This window comes from Pocillopora damicornis, chromosome 1 (assembly GCF_964200805.1).
Source record: "Pocillopora damicornis chromosome 1, jaPocDami1.2, whole genome shotgun sequence".
Classification (NCBI taxonomy): domain Eukaryota; kingdom Metazoa; phylum Cnidaria; class Anthozoa; order Scleractinia; family Pocilloporidae; genus Pocillopora; species Pocillopora damicornis.
This window is the reverse complement of record NC_142670.1, coordinates 28,674,982-28,693,081: the sequence shown is the minus strand read 5'-3', so window position 1 is coordinate 28,693,081 and position 18,100 is coordinate 28,674,982. Positions and strand designations below refer to the sequence as shown.

General features: G+C 38.3%; 1 protein-coding gene and 1 pseudogene across 1 annotated transcript; one reads left to right on the top strand and one right to left on the bottom strand.

Annotated features, from left to right (window-relative positions):
* The first annotated feature begins 2,907 nt into the window (after positions 1–2,907).
* LOC113664656 (uncharacterized) lies at positions 2,908–5,697 on the top strand. The gene has a single exon (XM_089195416.1). It carries the CDS (start codon positions 3,293–3,295, stop codon positions 5,255–5,257), a length of 1,965 nt encoding a protein of 654 aa, XP_089051542.1. The 5' UTR covers positions 2,908–3,292; the 3' UTR covers positions 5,258–5,697.
* Positions 5,263–5,844, bottom strand: LOC149053138 (uncharacterized; annotated as a pseudogene).
* Between the last annotated feature and the right edge of the window lie 12,256 nt (positions 5,845–18,100).

Below are 18,100 nucleotides of genomic sequence, written 5' to 3'. Positions count from 1 at the left end.
GACCTTAAGGTATTATTAAAAAAAAAACCTAATAAATACATATGTAGAACTGGATCCATATTACAAGACAGGATGACCGCTGAATAAAGGTTTGGCTGTAATCAGTACCTTTACACGTTACCCAAGATAAATATCAATAATACCAAACTGCTTTTCATAACATGTATTTGCAACGATATAAAAAAGCTAACAGACCTTCTTTGCTCGCAGTTTTTCACCAACTTCAAAGGCCGTTCTTTGTGATCACATCAAAACAGTCAACTGGAGGAGGACTCTGAATAAGTTCTTCAAACGAAGACTTCAACAACTTCTCTGCGATTGCTATAGAATCCGCAAAGAGGGGTCTAAGTTTGTAACCATGTTTGTAGGTAAGTTTTACAACTGTGTAACCAACCATCAAGCTCACCGTCCACGGCCATTCGTGCGTGACTACCTGTCACGCGAGGCCATTTTGACAAGGAAGCTTGGCGTTCAAAGCCAAACACGCTTATGTCGTACACGACTAAAGCTCTTTGGTCCACTTCATCGATGCGATTTATTTCTGCTTTCATTCCCTCTGATATTTCAGAGGAGCGAGTTATGGTTGTTGGAAGATGAAAGTCAAATCATGTTCCATAAAACTGAGTTCGAAAGCCGCTCCTCTCGAACATTTTTTCCTTTTGATCGGTGCTATCAGTCCGATGCTGCATGACGGTGTCAGATTTGACATTTATATATTTTAGTTTTCGAGAAGTGATTTTTTTATTTCGATCGCTCAAATATGCAAATTTTCACCGTGAATATTACCCTAGTTGTGTGACCTCATGTAACGAATATACTAAACCAACGGTAGTTCTGTGAACATAATCCTTTGTTTATCATCTTAACTTAATCCCCTGTCATTATTGAAGCTGGGAAAGAAATAATTATTTTTTGGTGAATATTTTTGTCCGGCATACTTTTGCTATGTCGAAAAGTAGCATCAAAACAAAGACAGTTTTAACAATGACCGATATGACAGAATCTACTGAGCTTCTAGCTTTTAAAAGAAAAAAGGATGGTTATGAAGTTGCTGTCAAAATTTCTTTGTGTATTTGTGTTGTTCTATCTTGAGACGAACTCAAAGTGCGGCAAAATTTACTTGATAGCGGCTATGAAATAGACATGCTGTGCCTACTTGTCGCCACCGTTAATTGGCATAAATCACTACAATTTGCAAAAAAATCTTACATAATGACCGAGGATTAAGTTAAGATGATAAAACAAAGTATTATGTTGACAGAAATGCCGGAGGTCGAGTGGAATTGTTACACGAGGTCGCACAACTCGGATAATAGTCACGCTGAAAATTTGCATATTTGAGCGGTCGAACGAAAAAAGTCATTTCTCGAAAACTAAAATGTATTTTCGCAAAAAAACTACACCACAATTATAAGAACATATTGGGCTACAAAATATGAAAGTAGGGGTGAAAACTAATTTTGGGCGACTTGCCACGATATTTCAAATTTGTGCGATTGATGCTGACATCCTCTCTTAAAATCCACAATGCATTCTTAGATCCGTTCAAGCGTCCAACTTTGCATGAGAGCTGGAAGGATAAATCGGTCATTTCTCAACCTGTTTGGATTGAAGGAATCAATGCGATGGCTAGGCAAAAGGAGCATTGTGCCATTAAGGCATAAAACACGAATCTGTAACTTGAAAAATTATCTGGGGTTACTGAATATTTCGAATGGGCGACATAACACTTTCCCTGACCAATGGACAGAAAATTGGAAGCGTTCAGCATACTCAAATTTTCATTTTTACCACAAAAAAAGCTTCGATGATGGGATGACTCCATAAAAACGGGTTTTTTTTTAGTAAGAGCATGGGAAAGTTTGAACAGAATGTGTAAACTTTTGAGATATTACAATCGTGGCAAGATGTTTGTGAATAGAAATAATCATGCTTCAATGCCTACTCGTGGTCCATTAGGTTCGAATGAAATACATTGAGGGCCGAAAACAAAAGACAAAAGCCTTTGAACGAGAACTGAATTTCATTGGTCTACAGGAAGTCCAAACTAAATAGAGTTTAATACTCATGGGAGAAAGGTGTGGTGAAGTCACTCAAAAATGCTTTCTGTTTTCATGCAGAAAGCTCTTTAACTTTAAAATCAATCAGCCGGAGGTAAACAGTGCTTCACGCTGATGGTGAAGGGTGACAGCTTCACCGAACAAAAGCAATACTTTTGAAAATATTGTGTGATTTTTTCCAAATGCTTTGCTCAAAAGGTCTTAAAATCCACAATATATTCTTAGGTCCGTTCAAATGTCAAACTTTCCTTGAGAGTCGGGAGGATAAGTCAGTCATTTCTTAATCTGTTTGGATTGAAGGAATCAATGCGTTGGCTAGAAATGTGTCATTAAGACATAGAATACGAATCTGTAATTTGAAAAATTATCTAAGGTTACTGAATATTTCGAATGTGCGACATAACACTTTCACAGTCACTCAAAAATGCTTTCTGTTTTCATGCAGAAAGCTCTTTAACTTTAAAATCACAAAGCCGGAGGTAAATAGTGCTACACACTGCTGGTGAAGGGTAACAGCCTTCACCTAGCAAAAGCAATACTGCGGTTTGACCTGCAGCTCCATTAAGAACCAATTTATTGACTACGTAAAATAGCACAGCAGCTTGGAATTGCTTATCAACTGCACATGTTCCGTCGACAGATTGACGATTGCTTTCATCAAAGTCATCCATACAGGAACAGCAAAATTGCAGCAAAATGAACAGAATGTGTAAACTGTCCAGAGATTACAATCGCGGCAGGATTTTTTTTAATAAAAATAATCACACTTCAATGCCTGCTCATGGTCCATTATAATCCTGGAGACAGGTTCGAGTGAAGTACATTAAGGGCCGAAACAAAAGACAAAAGCCTTTGAACTACGAGAACTGAATTTCATCGGTCTACAGGAAGTCGAAACTAAATATAGCTTATTACTCATGGGAGAAAGGTGTGGTGAAGTCCCTCAGAAATGCTTCCTGTTTTCAAGCAGAAAGTTCTTTAACTTTAAAATCTCTAGGCTGGTGCTGAATAGTGCTACGCGCTGCTGGAGAAGGTGACAGCCTTTGCTTAGCAAAAGCAATACTTTGGTTTGATCTTCAGCTCCATTAAGAACCAATTCATTGACCACGTAAAATAGCGCAGCAGCTTGGAACTGCTGATCAACTCCGCGTGTTCCGCCGAGATATTGACGATTGCTTTAATCAACGTTGTCCACACAGGAACTGCAAGATTACAGAAAAACTCTGAGGTACATGATGGTGGGTTTACTGTTGACCATAGCTGAATATCGTCCTGTGCTGTTATTCTTGTTAGTTCATTCAGTTACGATTTCGAATTCCAACTACACAAAAGAGCCATGTCGGCCGTTTTCCAAGATATCAACAGATTTGGAAACAAAAGAAGGAGACACGCTTCAAACGAGGATGGTGCAATGTATGCTTATTAACCCGGAGAATGAATTAGGGAAATTCAATTTTGATATCAGCTGGGCTTTTAACGCTACAACGGGCATTAATAACTACAATTTGATCTACGTCAGTGTCGTGTTTTGGTGCCTGTCGTCAATTGAGCTCGATTTCATCAACCCAAACAACATGGAGAAAAAGAACATTGTACTGGCTCTCTCACTTAAAGGTGAGTGCAAAGTGTCGGTACAAAATCTCGCTGTCTTTGCAAAAGCAACCGACTTACGACTTCTGAGTCTAAAAGGAACGAAGGTAACATGGTTGGCTGCATCCGGCTCTGGAAACGTAACTCATGGAAATGACAGTTTCATAAAGGACATGAAAAAGCTATCATCCTTGCTGGTCCAAGACAGTTTTCCAGCAAACATACGCGCTATGTTTTCCGACTTAAACAACGTCTGGCGGGAAATGGCTGAAGTTAACTTTAAGCGAATACCAGTAAAAGGAATCCCAGAACAATGGAAGACTACCATGCCATTGCTACAAAGACTTCTCATGGTAGAATGCAATTTGACGAAACCACCAGAATTTCCTTGGAGCGACTCTACCCTGGAGTATCAACGTGGGCTGAGAAGGACAGCTGATAGTTTCCATTCTGTAACGTCGACCCATGTTCAAGGTAACCTTTACGTTCGTGTATTGCGTTTAGATTACAATAATATTGTTGACCTAACGTCTCACGAGTTCAGCGGACTGTTGCATGTGTTAAGCCTGCGAGGAAATGGCTTACGGACAGTTGGGCCGTTATGTTTTCGCAAATTACGAGGAATTCAAACGATTGACCTCAGCGAAAATAATTTAGTGTCCTTACCTCAAGATCTATTTCTAAGGTTGACCTCATTGCGGCAAGTCTATCTTCGTTCGAACAAGTTGAAGATTATTGAACAAAAACTGTTTGAAGGCCTGAAATATGTTACGGTTGCTACACTTGAGCGAAACAACCTGGACCATATTCCAAAGGGACTGTTCAGCTCATTAGATTCCCTGGAAATCCTAGATTTGGGAACTAACAACATCACAAAAATCGAGGAAAATCCTTTTTCGAAGAATGCCTCTTTACAAGTGCTGTATCTCGACAACAACAGACTTTCTAGCATCCCTTCGTGGATATTTCTTCTGCCAGACATAAGGATTATCAACCTCTCTTCTAACGGATTAAAATTTCAGGATCTTGACAAGGCATTAGATAGTTTAATTGTACCGTTCGAGGGCGAAACAAAACAGCTCAGAGACCTTGATTTGTCGGGCAATAACATTACCACACTAATAAATTCCGATGGTTTAAAAATGATTAAACGGGACGAAAGAATCAATCCAGTTTATCAAGCCAAGTATCTTTACCTTTGGAAATCGTATTCAATCAAACTGAATGGAAATCCGCTGGCTTGTGATTGCATTATGTCTGCTGTGGCGCAAGAAGTAAAGAAATTGGTGCAGAGCCGTCCTTACATTCGATCCAGGTTTTCAACCTGGAAATGTCATTGGCCACAAAGATTGAAAAACAGAATGATACTAGAGATTGAAGAAAATCAGTGGATGGTGAGAGAAGAAAAAGGTAATACCAAGTGTCCAGTCCAGTGCATCTGCCTGGAACGCTGCTCAGATGGAAGAATGATTGTTGATTGCGAAAGGAGGAATCTTACTGAAGTACCAAGCGTGGTGCGTCTACATACTGCGGCTTGCGAGAGTCTGTCTAGCCATAAACAGGTTGCGATCCCTTTGATGCCCTCCAGAACTGTTTGGTTCCTTTAGGATATAGCCATGTTGTTTCTGAAGGTACTTTGAGAGGTACCGTTGCTCGCGTCTGCAGTCAATGCAGTATTTCCGCTTCTCCTGTACGGCTTTGGGTTTTTTGGAGTTTCTCTGCTCGTGACGCATGTCAAAGAGATTGACAGCATTTCATCCATGGACATTTCTCAAATGTCTTAGGAGCTAATATACTTTTGCACCACAACGAAGAGGGCAGTCAAACTTGTTTCTTATTTGTGACTTAAGCTCTTTGACAAATTGGACTTCATCCCCTTTTCTTTTGTTTTTACCACTTCCAGATTCTGACAGGCTGTTATCGGACTGATCTTTTTCTCTTCTTCTCCATGATCGTCTTCGCTGCTTTCGGACTGAGACAGCTTCCTCTAGGACTGATCTTCTGTCTCACTTTGGGCAGCAACTTTTCTTACTTTTGCATCTTTTGAGTAATTTTCAGCACCTGATGCTTTCTTTTTAATTGACTGGACTTTAACACTGTTATCTTGTTTCCTCCCTCGAATCTTCTTTTCCTGAATCTTTTCCATTAAAACTGTTGCTGCTTCGGAATTAATTTCTTCTGTTTCATTTCTCATCCCAGATAAAGAGTTGTCACTCTCGGTTTCCGGGGGATTTTTCTTTGTAACAGATTTGGATAGCCCTTTTAAAGCCCAGATGTGTCTTTCAGCCTAGAATAAATTACAAAAATAATCACAAAAAATATCGCCGTAATAAATAAATGGAAAAAATCAATATATAAGGAAATAAATAAGTACATTAATAAATAAATAACAAAATAAATAAACTCTGATTGATGGCCACAACTTTCATACTATGTACTATGTCCTACCTCAACGTATTAAGCCACACCTATACCAGTCCCACTGCCATGTAGTAAACCCTGTTTCTTATAACAATCCAACCCTGTAGTTAGCCTTTGCCCTTCAATACAAGGTTTCTCTCATAAGAACCCAACCCTGATAAACCACATCTCTCGTACCAGCCCCTTGCCCTGTCTCTCATAAGGACCCAACCCTGATAAGCCAGATCTCTCATAAAAGACACACTTGTGACCCTATACAAATAGATAGGAAATCTTAGATTGAGAATGGTATGAGAGAAGGGGGTTATTTCTTTAAAAGGCGAGACTCTACCAAGAGAGATTGGGAATTTTAGGGAGGGGCTATTGTGAAGAGTGTAGATCTCCTCCAAATTCATGTTACTTCATGATCTGAGGGCTATTTTTTAGGGGTGTGCTTCACAATATTCCTGAGGTAAGTAATTGATCAACTTTTCCCTTAAACTAACACAATTTTCCCCACAGCAAAAAGGCTTCCTCGAAATTGTTTTTCTCCCTTTCTTCGGGCATCTGTCAACCAGCTGGGCCAGATTGTTCAAGGCTGGGTTAGGATAACCAAGGGTTAGTGTGAAATTGATTTCAGATCTGAAAGCTTGAAGAGCAAATTCAGTTTATTTCTTTTTGACTACAATTTAATAATACAGCAGTGCCTTTTTTCAATCGCAATTCGTTTTCTTTCTGTATCAATAAACACAGACACTGATGTCCGGCTTTGTATTTGGCACGAAATAACAACACTAGAGAAACAAGACCACGCGATACTTAAATTTCCATGACTGTAAAAAGGCCTTTTCAAAAATACATTTATCAAAAGCTCGGTGTATAAGATCATTGAGCGTAGGACAAGCGTAATATTGATCACTTTGCATTTCGTCAAAACAATCATTTCGGGTTCACTAACCTGGCATTTTTTGACATGGTGTCCTTCATCGCAAGCTTGCTGAAGATTCACACGGGCCTGTTTCAGTTCAAACAAAATGTTTGTCTCGCTATATCTGCTGTGTTGGTTCATCACGTAAGATGGACTATCATAACTCAAAGGAAGATTGAGTAACAAGGTCGTCAGCTAGAAGGAATCTCCAAATTTATGGAATGTTAAATGTTAATTCAACTAGCTGTGTCAAAATTAGCGTAGTTGTAAAAACAAAGTATTTAAAAACAGATCGGAAAGAACAAAACTCTTGACTATTCGGAGATATATTTTATTCCTTAGCCATTCCACGTGCACTTGTATCATATTAGTTTTTTAAATGACTTCCTACAAAAGCAAGGAAGGGCCACATTTACAAAAAAATACCTACCTTCCCCACACAAATGCACATCGGGCACAAGCACATGTAAAGCTACAGCTGCAAAGCACCATAGGTAAACATCAAGTAACTTTGTGGAACGCATTTTCTTTTCCTTCTTTTTTTTTTTAAAGGGGTCGAAGTTAAGAACTAAGAGCAGATTTATGAACCCTACGTGCTCTCGTAAAATATCTACATAAGGAAGAGTGAGACTGAAAATTTTCCATTCTAGACTGTGGGCGCATCTAGAAGTTATTTTGGGACGTCAAGCCTTATACATATGGGGGTGGGTGGGAGTGAAGAGGCGGCGCTTAAAACTGAGCTGCTTACATCTAGATATATTTTTTTCTCGATTAAAATTATTATCTCAACAATCTAAGGCAAGACACTGTAAACGTTACCGAAACGGCGTTGTGATGAGTCAAAAACTTGGGTGGGGTCATAGGGTAAATTTTAGCTGTCTCATCCTTTAAAATTTTCAACGTAATGAATGGTATTATTGTATTGTATTATTATTGTATTATTTCTTGCTAATCTTTCAGATCCGGAGGTGTGGAAAATGCGACCTCACGACTCCTAAAACGTCTGAGTTACCAGTAATGGGATCCTTGCATTTGCGCAGAGTTGTTTCTAAACACTGTGACTAAATGCCCAGCAGTTGAGTACAGTAATGCTCGGCAGTCAGGAATTTTCACAGAATATCCATTATGGGGTTCCTCCAAACTTCTTAAGAATATTAGATCTTTGTCTAGAAATGTCAAGCAATTTCAAAAACTAATTTTTTTTTAGTGGACAAATTCCCCCACACTGCCATCCTTTCCACCCATAAATTATCAGTGGTGGATCCAGACCTTGAGCCAAGGGGGTGGGGGGCGGGGCTGGCTTTTTGTTGCTTGCCCTGCCGGCTTTTCTTCCTTCTGTGATTTATTTATTTTTAACCCAAAATATGGGGAAGACCTTGGCCCCCTGGGCTCCTCTCCTAGATCTGTCACTGATTAAATTTCAGCAAGCCACATACAGCTTTCATGAATTGATAATTTCTCACGGTAACATGAGAAAAAGGATTGATTTTCTTGAAAACTCACAGCTTATTTTACCAATTCAAAATCTGTCAGGTCTGTGAAATGTACAGAAAATGTATGACTTCATGACAAACCAAGTCAAATTGCATTAGGAAAGAATAAAGTAGTCAGGACTACCCGGAATCTGTCAACTATTCTAAATAATATACATAATCAACATCAAAATTGAAAGTGTCATCATCTTTCATCATGATGTCGAAATATGAAAATGTGAAATATTGGCACAGAAACCAAGTTTTTTTTCCTTCTCTTCTCCAAATATAAGCATGTATTTAGTGGACACCTCAATAAGGCAAGCGTTGAGACACCACAACAGGTTTTATTTTAACCCTGATCCTAACATATAGAGAAATGTTCTCCATCTGTAAAAAATTTGATTGCTTGAAGATTGTATAAACTGTCCTCCACTTCATGGCCCAATTGAAAGAACAATATTATCTTTTTAAAAGTAAAAAATAAAGGTACTTAAAAACATACAGACATACAAAAGAAAAATAATGACAGTAAACAAGTACAAAGAGATGTTGAAATAGTTAACCTTAACCCTTTAACTCCCATAAGTGGCCAAGAAAGAATTTCTCCTTACAATATCAATACAATATCAATACAATATCAATAAGATAAGTGATGAGAATAAAGAGAAAAATCAATTTGAGGATTGAAAATGGATCCAATACATAATTCTCCAAAGTAACATCACAAGACTTGTATGGCAGACAGTAAGGAGAATTACTAATGAGATCTTTGGAGTTAAAGGGTTTAGGAATATTGAGAAATCAGCAGCCATATCGGAAGGGATCCTTATATCACTAAGGATTTGAGTATCCTTCCACCATTATTTTACACTCGTGGGTGGCCAAGTAACAATTTCATTTTCAATAAATCACACAAGATGTAAATAAACAGGAATGAATCAAACCAAAAAGTTCTTTGTTTCACTCAACAATGCACTACAAAGGAAACTTCTAGCACTGAATAACAAAGGCAGATGAATCGCGCATTTTTTCGACCGTGGAAAAATCGTATATACGCGTCTGACTACCCTGCGTCTGAGGGTATGAAATTCGTCTGCGCCGTTAACGTATACGCGAGCAGTACTGTAGATAGTCAAATGAAAACTTTTTACTTATTAATAAAATTTACTGTTGTGTTTCATGTTCACATGTTGCGACAACTCCACCTTTCAGTAAATTCGATTAATGGAAAACATGAGAAAATACCATCTAAAACTTTTCAACCTATTTAATATAGCCAATAACAATATCAACTAACTTTAAAATTAAAGAGAAAACTTGATTGACGTTTGGAATTGATTTCTGTGATGGAAAAATGAAATCCAGGTGCTATCTGAAGTTTTCTTAAAGACACCCACATTGTATGCAGAAAAATGGTGGGGCAAGCAGTCATACCTGGCAACTTCAAGAGGAAAAAAAAGAGAAGCCCTTACGATTCTAGAATAATGTTTTACTGACTCACTGTTCTCACTCCTCCAATCGACCAGTAATGTAGTGACGCGAAGTAGTTCACCGTCGTTTCTTTCGATTTTCCCTCAATTCCCCCGAACTGAAATTAGACGTCACGCTCATTATAATATAATTTTAACCGATGCTGACATCATACACTTCATCTGAAGAAGAAAACATTCCCTATCTTCGAAAATTTTATCAAAACATCAGGAACAGCAACGAGCGTCGTCCTAGGCTGTTTGAAGGTACCGCGGACTAGCATGTGTGTTAATCGCTTTGGAGGTTTTGAGAACATCGTCCTCGTCAATTATTCCCCCCCTCCCCACCCCCCCTGGCTGGTCTCTAAAGCCCCTTGAAGAAAAACTCTTCTACAGCCAGTCTTTAAGAGTTTTATTTCAGTTTTTATTCAGAATAATATGGGGCTGGAAAATAAACTATCGAGAACTCCGTTTTTAGGCTTGGCTGAATCTATATCTTATACGTCAAATTTACGTCAAGATTCGTAACGTGACTTGCGTGACGTGCAAAAAAGTGATTGCCATGATTGGTTACACAGCTGCCACGTACCAAGATGGAGTCCTTCGTCGACCGTAAGCTGGCGACAGATGAGCAGGAATCGTTCAAGATTCGCCTGATCACGACTGAAGAAGAAATGCAAAGGTTTGCAATAAAACCAATGGCGAAGGAACGCTGGCGGCCGGGTTTAAAGGACGCCGAATTTTTTCTCGCTTGTGATGCCACGGCAGCTTTCGTTGGTGAACTGAACGGGAAACCCATAGCCACTGTTAGAATTTCAAAATATGGCGATAGCTTTGCTTTCATCGGAGCTTATCTAGTGGACAAGGCATATAGAGGAAAGGGATACGGTTTGAAGATCTTCAATGCCGCCGTTTCAAGTGTGAGGCCAACCAGCAACATCGGATTATATGCTTTGCTTCACTTCGAGAAAATGTATGAAAGAAGCGGATTTCGAAGTCACTCTTATGCGGCACGCTATGACTTCCATCTCCCAACAGCCATGGCTTGTTTTCTAAGAATAGCTAAGAAAATCCCCGTAGAAGTCAAAGCTATAGAGGACGTAGAACTAAAGAACATATTTCGGTACGATACGCATGTGTTTGGCTTCGAACGTAGCGCGTTCTTATCGAGATTACTTCGTGCAGAGGGTACCCTTGGATATGTGGCCGTCAACAATGACGGTTTAACCGTGAGTTATATCTCTGCCCGACCGACTTTTCTTCAAGAGGAAGGTTACTTAATAGGACCTCTGTTTGCGGATTCTAAAGCCATCGCAGAGGCTACTGAAGGCATTGTTCGAAAAGCTTTCTCATGAAGAGAAAGCTGCCCCATTGGTTTGCATGGATGCCTCAACAAAGCAAGGCATGGAACTTGGAGAAGAACTTCAAGGAAAAAAGGTGTTTGATTTGGTTTACATGGTGACAAAGGGTCTCCCTAATACCTGTTTGGAAAAGCAGTTTGGTGTCACTATTGTTGACCTTGGATGACACAATAAGGAATTTAAACAATGCTATAGGTGTGTATCGGCTGAAGATCAACTTCATTGAGATCCTCAATCAAAGTTGGGAATTCCTAACATAAGTGAAATGTGAAACGCGTGTCTGGCCTTTAAGAGCATTGTATGATAAAAGAAAGAAAAAAATCAACAGAGAAAACACTAGCTCTATAAAAATCGGTCAAATCAGATGGGATTTTGCTAACCCGAGGAACTTATTTCCATTAAAACTTGTTCATACATTTTTTCAAGTGGTAGAACTTTAAATAAAGTGTATTAGAAGTTTATTAACATATTGTTTCAATTGAATACATTCAGGTGTTTTGTAAACCGTTGGGAACACATTTTTGTCGTCAAATGATGTACTCCTTTTCTTTCTTGTATATTTTGGGGTGAAAAAATAAAGTTGTTGTTGTTGTTGTTCCTTAGTGATTCAACTTGTTCTATGGTATTAACAACAAGCACAGTAATTAAGTGAATTTTAATAGACGCCCTTCAGGCATACATTGAGTCAAATTTCCCTGTGGAAAAAGGGATGAGTGTGGAGCTGATATTTTAATTCTCCACGAACAGATACCACACCATAAGTGCCACAACATCTTAGGCTGCATATTTGTTCAGCTGTGCAACAAGCTTTCCCGTATTTTCCTTAATCTAGATTATTTTAAAATAAGTGATTAAAAGTTTAAAGGGATCCAGCTGAATTATGGCTCATAAAAACGTGCACTTTCTACCACAACAGTTACGGAAGAAAAGGCTCTGCCTCAAAGCTTGCAGATGAAATTACGAAATGTTCACCTAAACTGGAAAGGTGCGAAGACATGTAATACTTAAAGGAATATTTTAAGATGCAGCTAACGAGGAAATGTCTAATTTGAGGTGCATGTCATGTGGTAAACTACGTTTGTTGATGACAGGCACTTCGGTAAACTTGTCACCTAAACTAGCGCTGGAAAATATGAAACCATTCTTCATGTACAGTTGAATCGCTGGCAGCAGTGTAGACGTTGTTTTTAAGAAAACCAATTTTATTCTATTTGTCTTGGCATGTGAGATAAGTTCATTAATCAGGTTATTAGCGATCCCCATTCTCCTACAACTCGGGACAACGTACATGCGCTTGAGTTCATAGACGCCTTGTTCGAAGTTTTCCTCGTGAACGAGGCCCACCATCCCAACAACTCTTCCATTAAACTCTGCTACCCACAAGTGCGACTGTTGAATCGACATGTAGGACTCTTCGATGTCCTTTAAATCACCTGAATTCAGTGTATGATTAATATAGAGCCAGCCTGTCAACTGCAAATATATGCAGATGAATGCCAAAACCATGCATGCCATCACCAAAAACACAGCAAAGATCCATGCCGACCAAATTACTGCTGCAAGTATGGCAAATATAGCAGCCATAACAATATACCTTACCAGCAATGATAAATATATTACTGTGATACTCTCTATAAACTCTTGATATCCATCCTTAAATATGTTTTGGCATGCTGATTGGTCCTTACGTTCGAATGAACGAATGATCGGCAAGATCCTGACTGCTTTGTTCTCGGTTAGTGATACCAACTTCTCTCTAGAGATTGACGGAGCCATTTGGAGCTGTGAAGAAAACAATTTTGGCGGCGGTCGCATCAAACTTCACTAATTGAATCTAACTTCAATCACAAACCCACTTCGCTCCAAAAAGAAATTTAAAAAAATCGAAAAAGAATTTGAGCGCCGCTGTCAAAGTGTTTTGGGAAGGCAGATGCCTAAAACTCGGGGATACCCCAAACACTTTGACAGCGGCGCTCAAATTCGTTTCACTCCAAAGAAAAAGGATAAGATGAACGAGAAAAATCCTGCCATCGCAGGTCAAACTAGACTAGCTGACTAAAGTATTTTTTCCTGATGAAATTTTATCCTGGCATATCTTGCATACCATGGCAGCTTATGGTTGAAGAAAACATGAATGTTTGTGTAGCCAAAATTTGGAAGTCTCAGAGGCAGGACATCGGGTCCTTCAAAGATTTTGCAAGTTACAAAAATTGAAAAGTTTTTCGAATCGAATGTTTTTGAAAAATCGAAAAGCACGGATATTGATTATCACCGCTGAAAAAAGATAAAAAACAGCATAATAAGCGATAAATCTAAAAAGAATTGTTTTCCCATTTTCAATTTTCCATTACATTTTCCTATTCCCCATTTCTATTCTTCATTTCCTATTCCTCATTTCCTAATCCTCGTTTTCCACTCCACATTTCCCGTTCTCCATCCTTCATTCTCCATTCCCCATTCCTGCTTTTAGTAACAGTAATAATAAAAAAATGATATAACTTCGAAGCGTGAAGAATGCTCCACTGTTGATGCGTTTTTTACTACTGCAATAATTCCGCAAATTGGGATTTGTCTTTTCATAAAATGTCCTATATTCCTATTTCTTATATTAAAGTTCACACGGCAACCAGGTGGACAATCAGACATAGTTTGAAGCTACACTGGTTTGCAGATTGAAATTCTGTCGGCCTTTCCCACTCTTGTTCATATTTGAAATTCAATTTTTTTTTAACTTCATGGAACTTGGAAATTTTGTGTGGGTCTCTTGAAACTGGACAACGTTCCTTGAAAATTCGGAACAAACATTTAGACGTCAGGCGTAAAAATTGTCAAATTTTAACAGTTGGTCGTGAGAAAAGTTAACCATAAAACTTTCTCTTTTAGCCGCAAAAATCATCACCCCATTGAGAATTTCTAACCGTTCTGTATATACTTCTGAAATATCCATTTAACACAAATCGTAGTAATCGCCTGACATTTAATCGCCAATAAAATAGATAAACTTCCCTATTTGTTCCTAAAAATTCAACTGCAGGGAATAAAAGAAAGGAATAATATGCAGTTACGTATCATGAACTACCCATAGATATTTTGATTACCTTAAATCGAGTTGCAACGGATCAATTTCAAATCTCCAGTTGTAGAGGATCAGTTTCAATATGACACAAAGAGGCAAGCTAGTATATACACAGGCTTCTCAAGCTCAAGTCTGATGAAATTTTAAACAGCCATCTCATGGCTGCATATAAACCTTCCTTTGCATAAAATTGACAAGTATTTATTGTATAATAATGATACTTTTTGAAATAAACGACAAACGTTCATAAACTTGAAAAGCAGAGACAAATTGATATTTAAAATCACTTTAAACAATTCGCTTAGAAATTACAATCATTTTCGTTTCTTTGTCATCTCGCCACCTAAATGCTTAAATTAATCACTAAATGACATGTACAACGATTACATTGTGTAAAGGAAATAATACAGAGGATATCAAAGACTTCAATTCTACCCTCAACTTGAGAATAACCTTTGTCGATGGATGGCAAATGCGATTCAAGCAGCTTAATTCAAATGAAGAAACTTCGAGATATTCAACGGTATTGCTAAATCAAACATTGTCCTAACGTTTATCAATAAAAACTTAAGAAAGATATCCCGCAAACGATAGAAAACTTGGCCCAGGTAACTTAAACAGGTAATATTTTCGGTAAATATGCGAGAACAAGGTGGGATATTTTTATTTAAAAAAATGTTATTTTTACAGATTCATTTGGCCGTCTGCCATGCCGAGGCACGCTTAGCCCAGGAGGACATATTGAAATTCAAATATTCTCAGAACGTTTTTAAGCAAAATATGTTTGTTCTTGCAGGTATTACCCAGAATATGCTCTTCATTCGAGAAAGTGTCGTAGAGGTGGACATGGGGGGTTCTGGATATAAATAATAGAACAAACACAGCATCGCCGCAAGAAATATTATCAACACACCGACACCGCAAGATTTACTTGGTCTAAATGTTTCCATTTTTTTTTAACGTCATTACCGTTACTTCTATTTTACAGACATACAAAACACATCACAAGACATTCCTACCGCGTTCTCCGCTTGTAAAATTCCTTGTTGTCGCCTACACTTCAAAGATGACTGCATAAATGACTGCAAAGATGATCCAAAGAAGTTACCGCTGCCAAATGGGTCAGTCGTGCATCCTTTGAAGTTAGAATATAATCCCACAAAATGTGAAATTTACAGTTTGCTTCCTTTGATGTCACGACTTTCTTTGTCTAGTTTTATGTTTCATATCCATTTTCTTTTTCAAGAGAAAAGCTTATATAGTTAGTCATCGTGGTGACTAACACTGACAGCTAAGTTTATCGTTTGTCTCCTGATGTAGTCAAAGATGATGTCCACTGGTTGTACTTCATCTTATAAAGAATTGGATGGTCCGCTGTCATTCATTGGTTTAACAACAGCTGCGATTGGCACATTTCCATTCCTGTTGCTTGGCAAAACGTTCCGCCACGGTCGACTCTCGTTCTTCCTTGCAAATAATCTTCGCTTTCGTCGCTGGCTCCTTGATTGTCTCTTGAAATTGGACAGCATTCCTTGGAAACTCATAACATATTACATTTGAGACTGATAAAAACCCAATAGTTATTTAGCCGTCAAGCGTAAAAATTGACAAATTTTGACCGTTGGTCGTGAGAAAGTTAACCATAGAATTTCCTCATTTTGCCGCAAAAATCATCACCTTATTGAGAACTTCTAACTGTTTTGCACATACTAATGTAATATCCATTTTTTACACAAATCGTAGTGATCGCCTGATATTGAATCGCCAGTAGGATAGATGAAACTTCCCTATTAGTTCCTAAAATTCAACTACAGGGCATAAAAAAGGAATTACATGCATTTGCTTATAATGAACTACCCATAGATATTTTGATTACCTTAAATCGAATTGTAGTGGATCAATTTCAAATCTCCAGTTGTAGTAGATCAGTTTCAATAAGAGGTAAGCTAGTATATACATAGGCGTCTCAAGCTCACGTCTCCTGAAATACGACAGGAATAACTGTGATGGTAAAGCAAGCTTAAAACGGCAGAGTTCTATTGATTTTACGTGTAAAATGTTCATATTTCGAAATATTTATCACTGTAAATCGACCATATTTCGTTCCCCATACAATTCCTTAATAACGTGTTCAAATTCTCAACAGTTCCTCTCGTACAACGAGAAGGGTGACGTAAATTGAATTTATTGTAAACAGCCATCTCATGGCTGCATCTAAAACCTTCTTTGCATAAAATTGACAAATATTTATTGTGTAATAATAGTACTACTTTTTTAAATCGATGGCAAATGTTCATAAAAACGAAAAGCAGAGACAAATTGATATTTAAAAGCACTTCAAACGATTCGCTTAGGCCTAGTTTATGCGTCGCGCTACAGTCGAATTTAATTTAGACGAATTTAATTCAAGGTCCCACAAGCAATTAAATTCGACAATAGCGCGACGTCTAAAACGAATTAAATCCGTTTGGTAAATTAAATTTGTCCAAGACGTTTTATCTGTCTTGGTAAGACGTATAAAATATTGATAACGCCTCTTCAGTTTTAAAGTCGCACAAGCGTCGCGTCGAATGAATGCATACACTTTCTTGATGTATTTCAATTTATTTTGGCAAGCCCGTAGCGACCCGTGGCGAGCTTTTCAAGTATTCCGCATGCGCAAAAGCTCCTCTTGGGCACTTCTCGCGCGAGTTTACGTAGTAGTTTATGGCCATGGCGCTTTGGAGGAAAGTTTGTCATCTTCTTGCAGTAATTGTGAGAGATAAACGAAGTATTCTTGTATAACGTGTGGTAAAAGTGTTTGTGTTCTATTGGAATGTTCGATTCCTGAAGTTAATATCAGCTGGCAACCAAATAAACGTGTTGGGTATTTTCTCAAGTGCGCTCCTTGTACAGAAAAGCTTGTCAAAGATTGTCACAGCAAAGTGGATGAGAAAGACCATGGTCAGAGGGATCTTACAACATGTATTCGCGAAGAAGAAGAAGAAGAAGAGTCAGATTCCTGGAAAACCAACACTTGCCCAGATGAAGCGATGTGCATCTACGATGTGCATCTGTGCATCTACGATGGCCAACAATACTATTTAATAAAAGTTCTTAAAGTTATGATACTCTTTACAGGCTTTCAGACCGCCAGGAGGGCACTGGATGGGGATGTGGCACCCATCTACAGCACCCCAACAGTAGGGAATTGCCAAAACGTTGTCATATCCACCATTTTCTCCATAATATTCTCTTTGGTGATTGGAAAATGCGCTTGCACCGAAGGTTTCCACAGGTTTCTTATGATCGCTTCATTTGATTTTGCGCTTTAGGGCTCTATGCCGAACCACGCTCGTTAGAGCTAGCCTTAAATTTAAAGGGTTCACACAATAAAATTTCTCTGACCAACATGACATCTGTTTTGTTCTGTCCACTCCATCTACGAGTTAAACATACAATACATTTGAAAAATAACCCGACGAATTCAAGCCTTATACTATTAAAACTTTTCTAATAATCGACACATCCCTTTTGAAATTATTATAGCAAAAAATTACAAAGTGTAAAGCTTATAAGAGTCGTTCTGCCATGGCATATCGAAGACAGAAATTGTTCTACATGTTATATGTGTAATGTTAAGGCGATCAATTGCCATCAATTGTATACTCATTATTTTTTCCAGCTATTTTGATTCAAGTGTCGGAAGAACGCAATCATCTCGTGTGTACAAGAAGCGCCTACTTGTCTGCTTGTGAACAT

Excerpts from the sequence above, each read along its gene's own strand:
- LOC113664656 (XM_089195416.1), top strand. The coding sequence starts at position 3,293 with ATGATGGTGGGTTTACTGTTGACCATAGCTGAATATCGTCCTGTGCTG.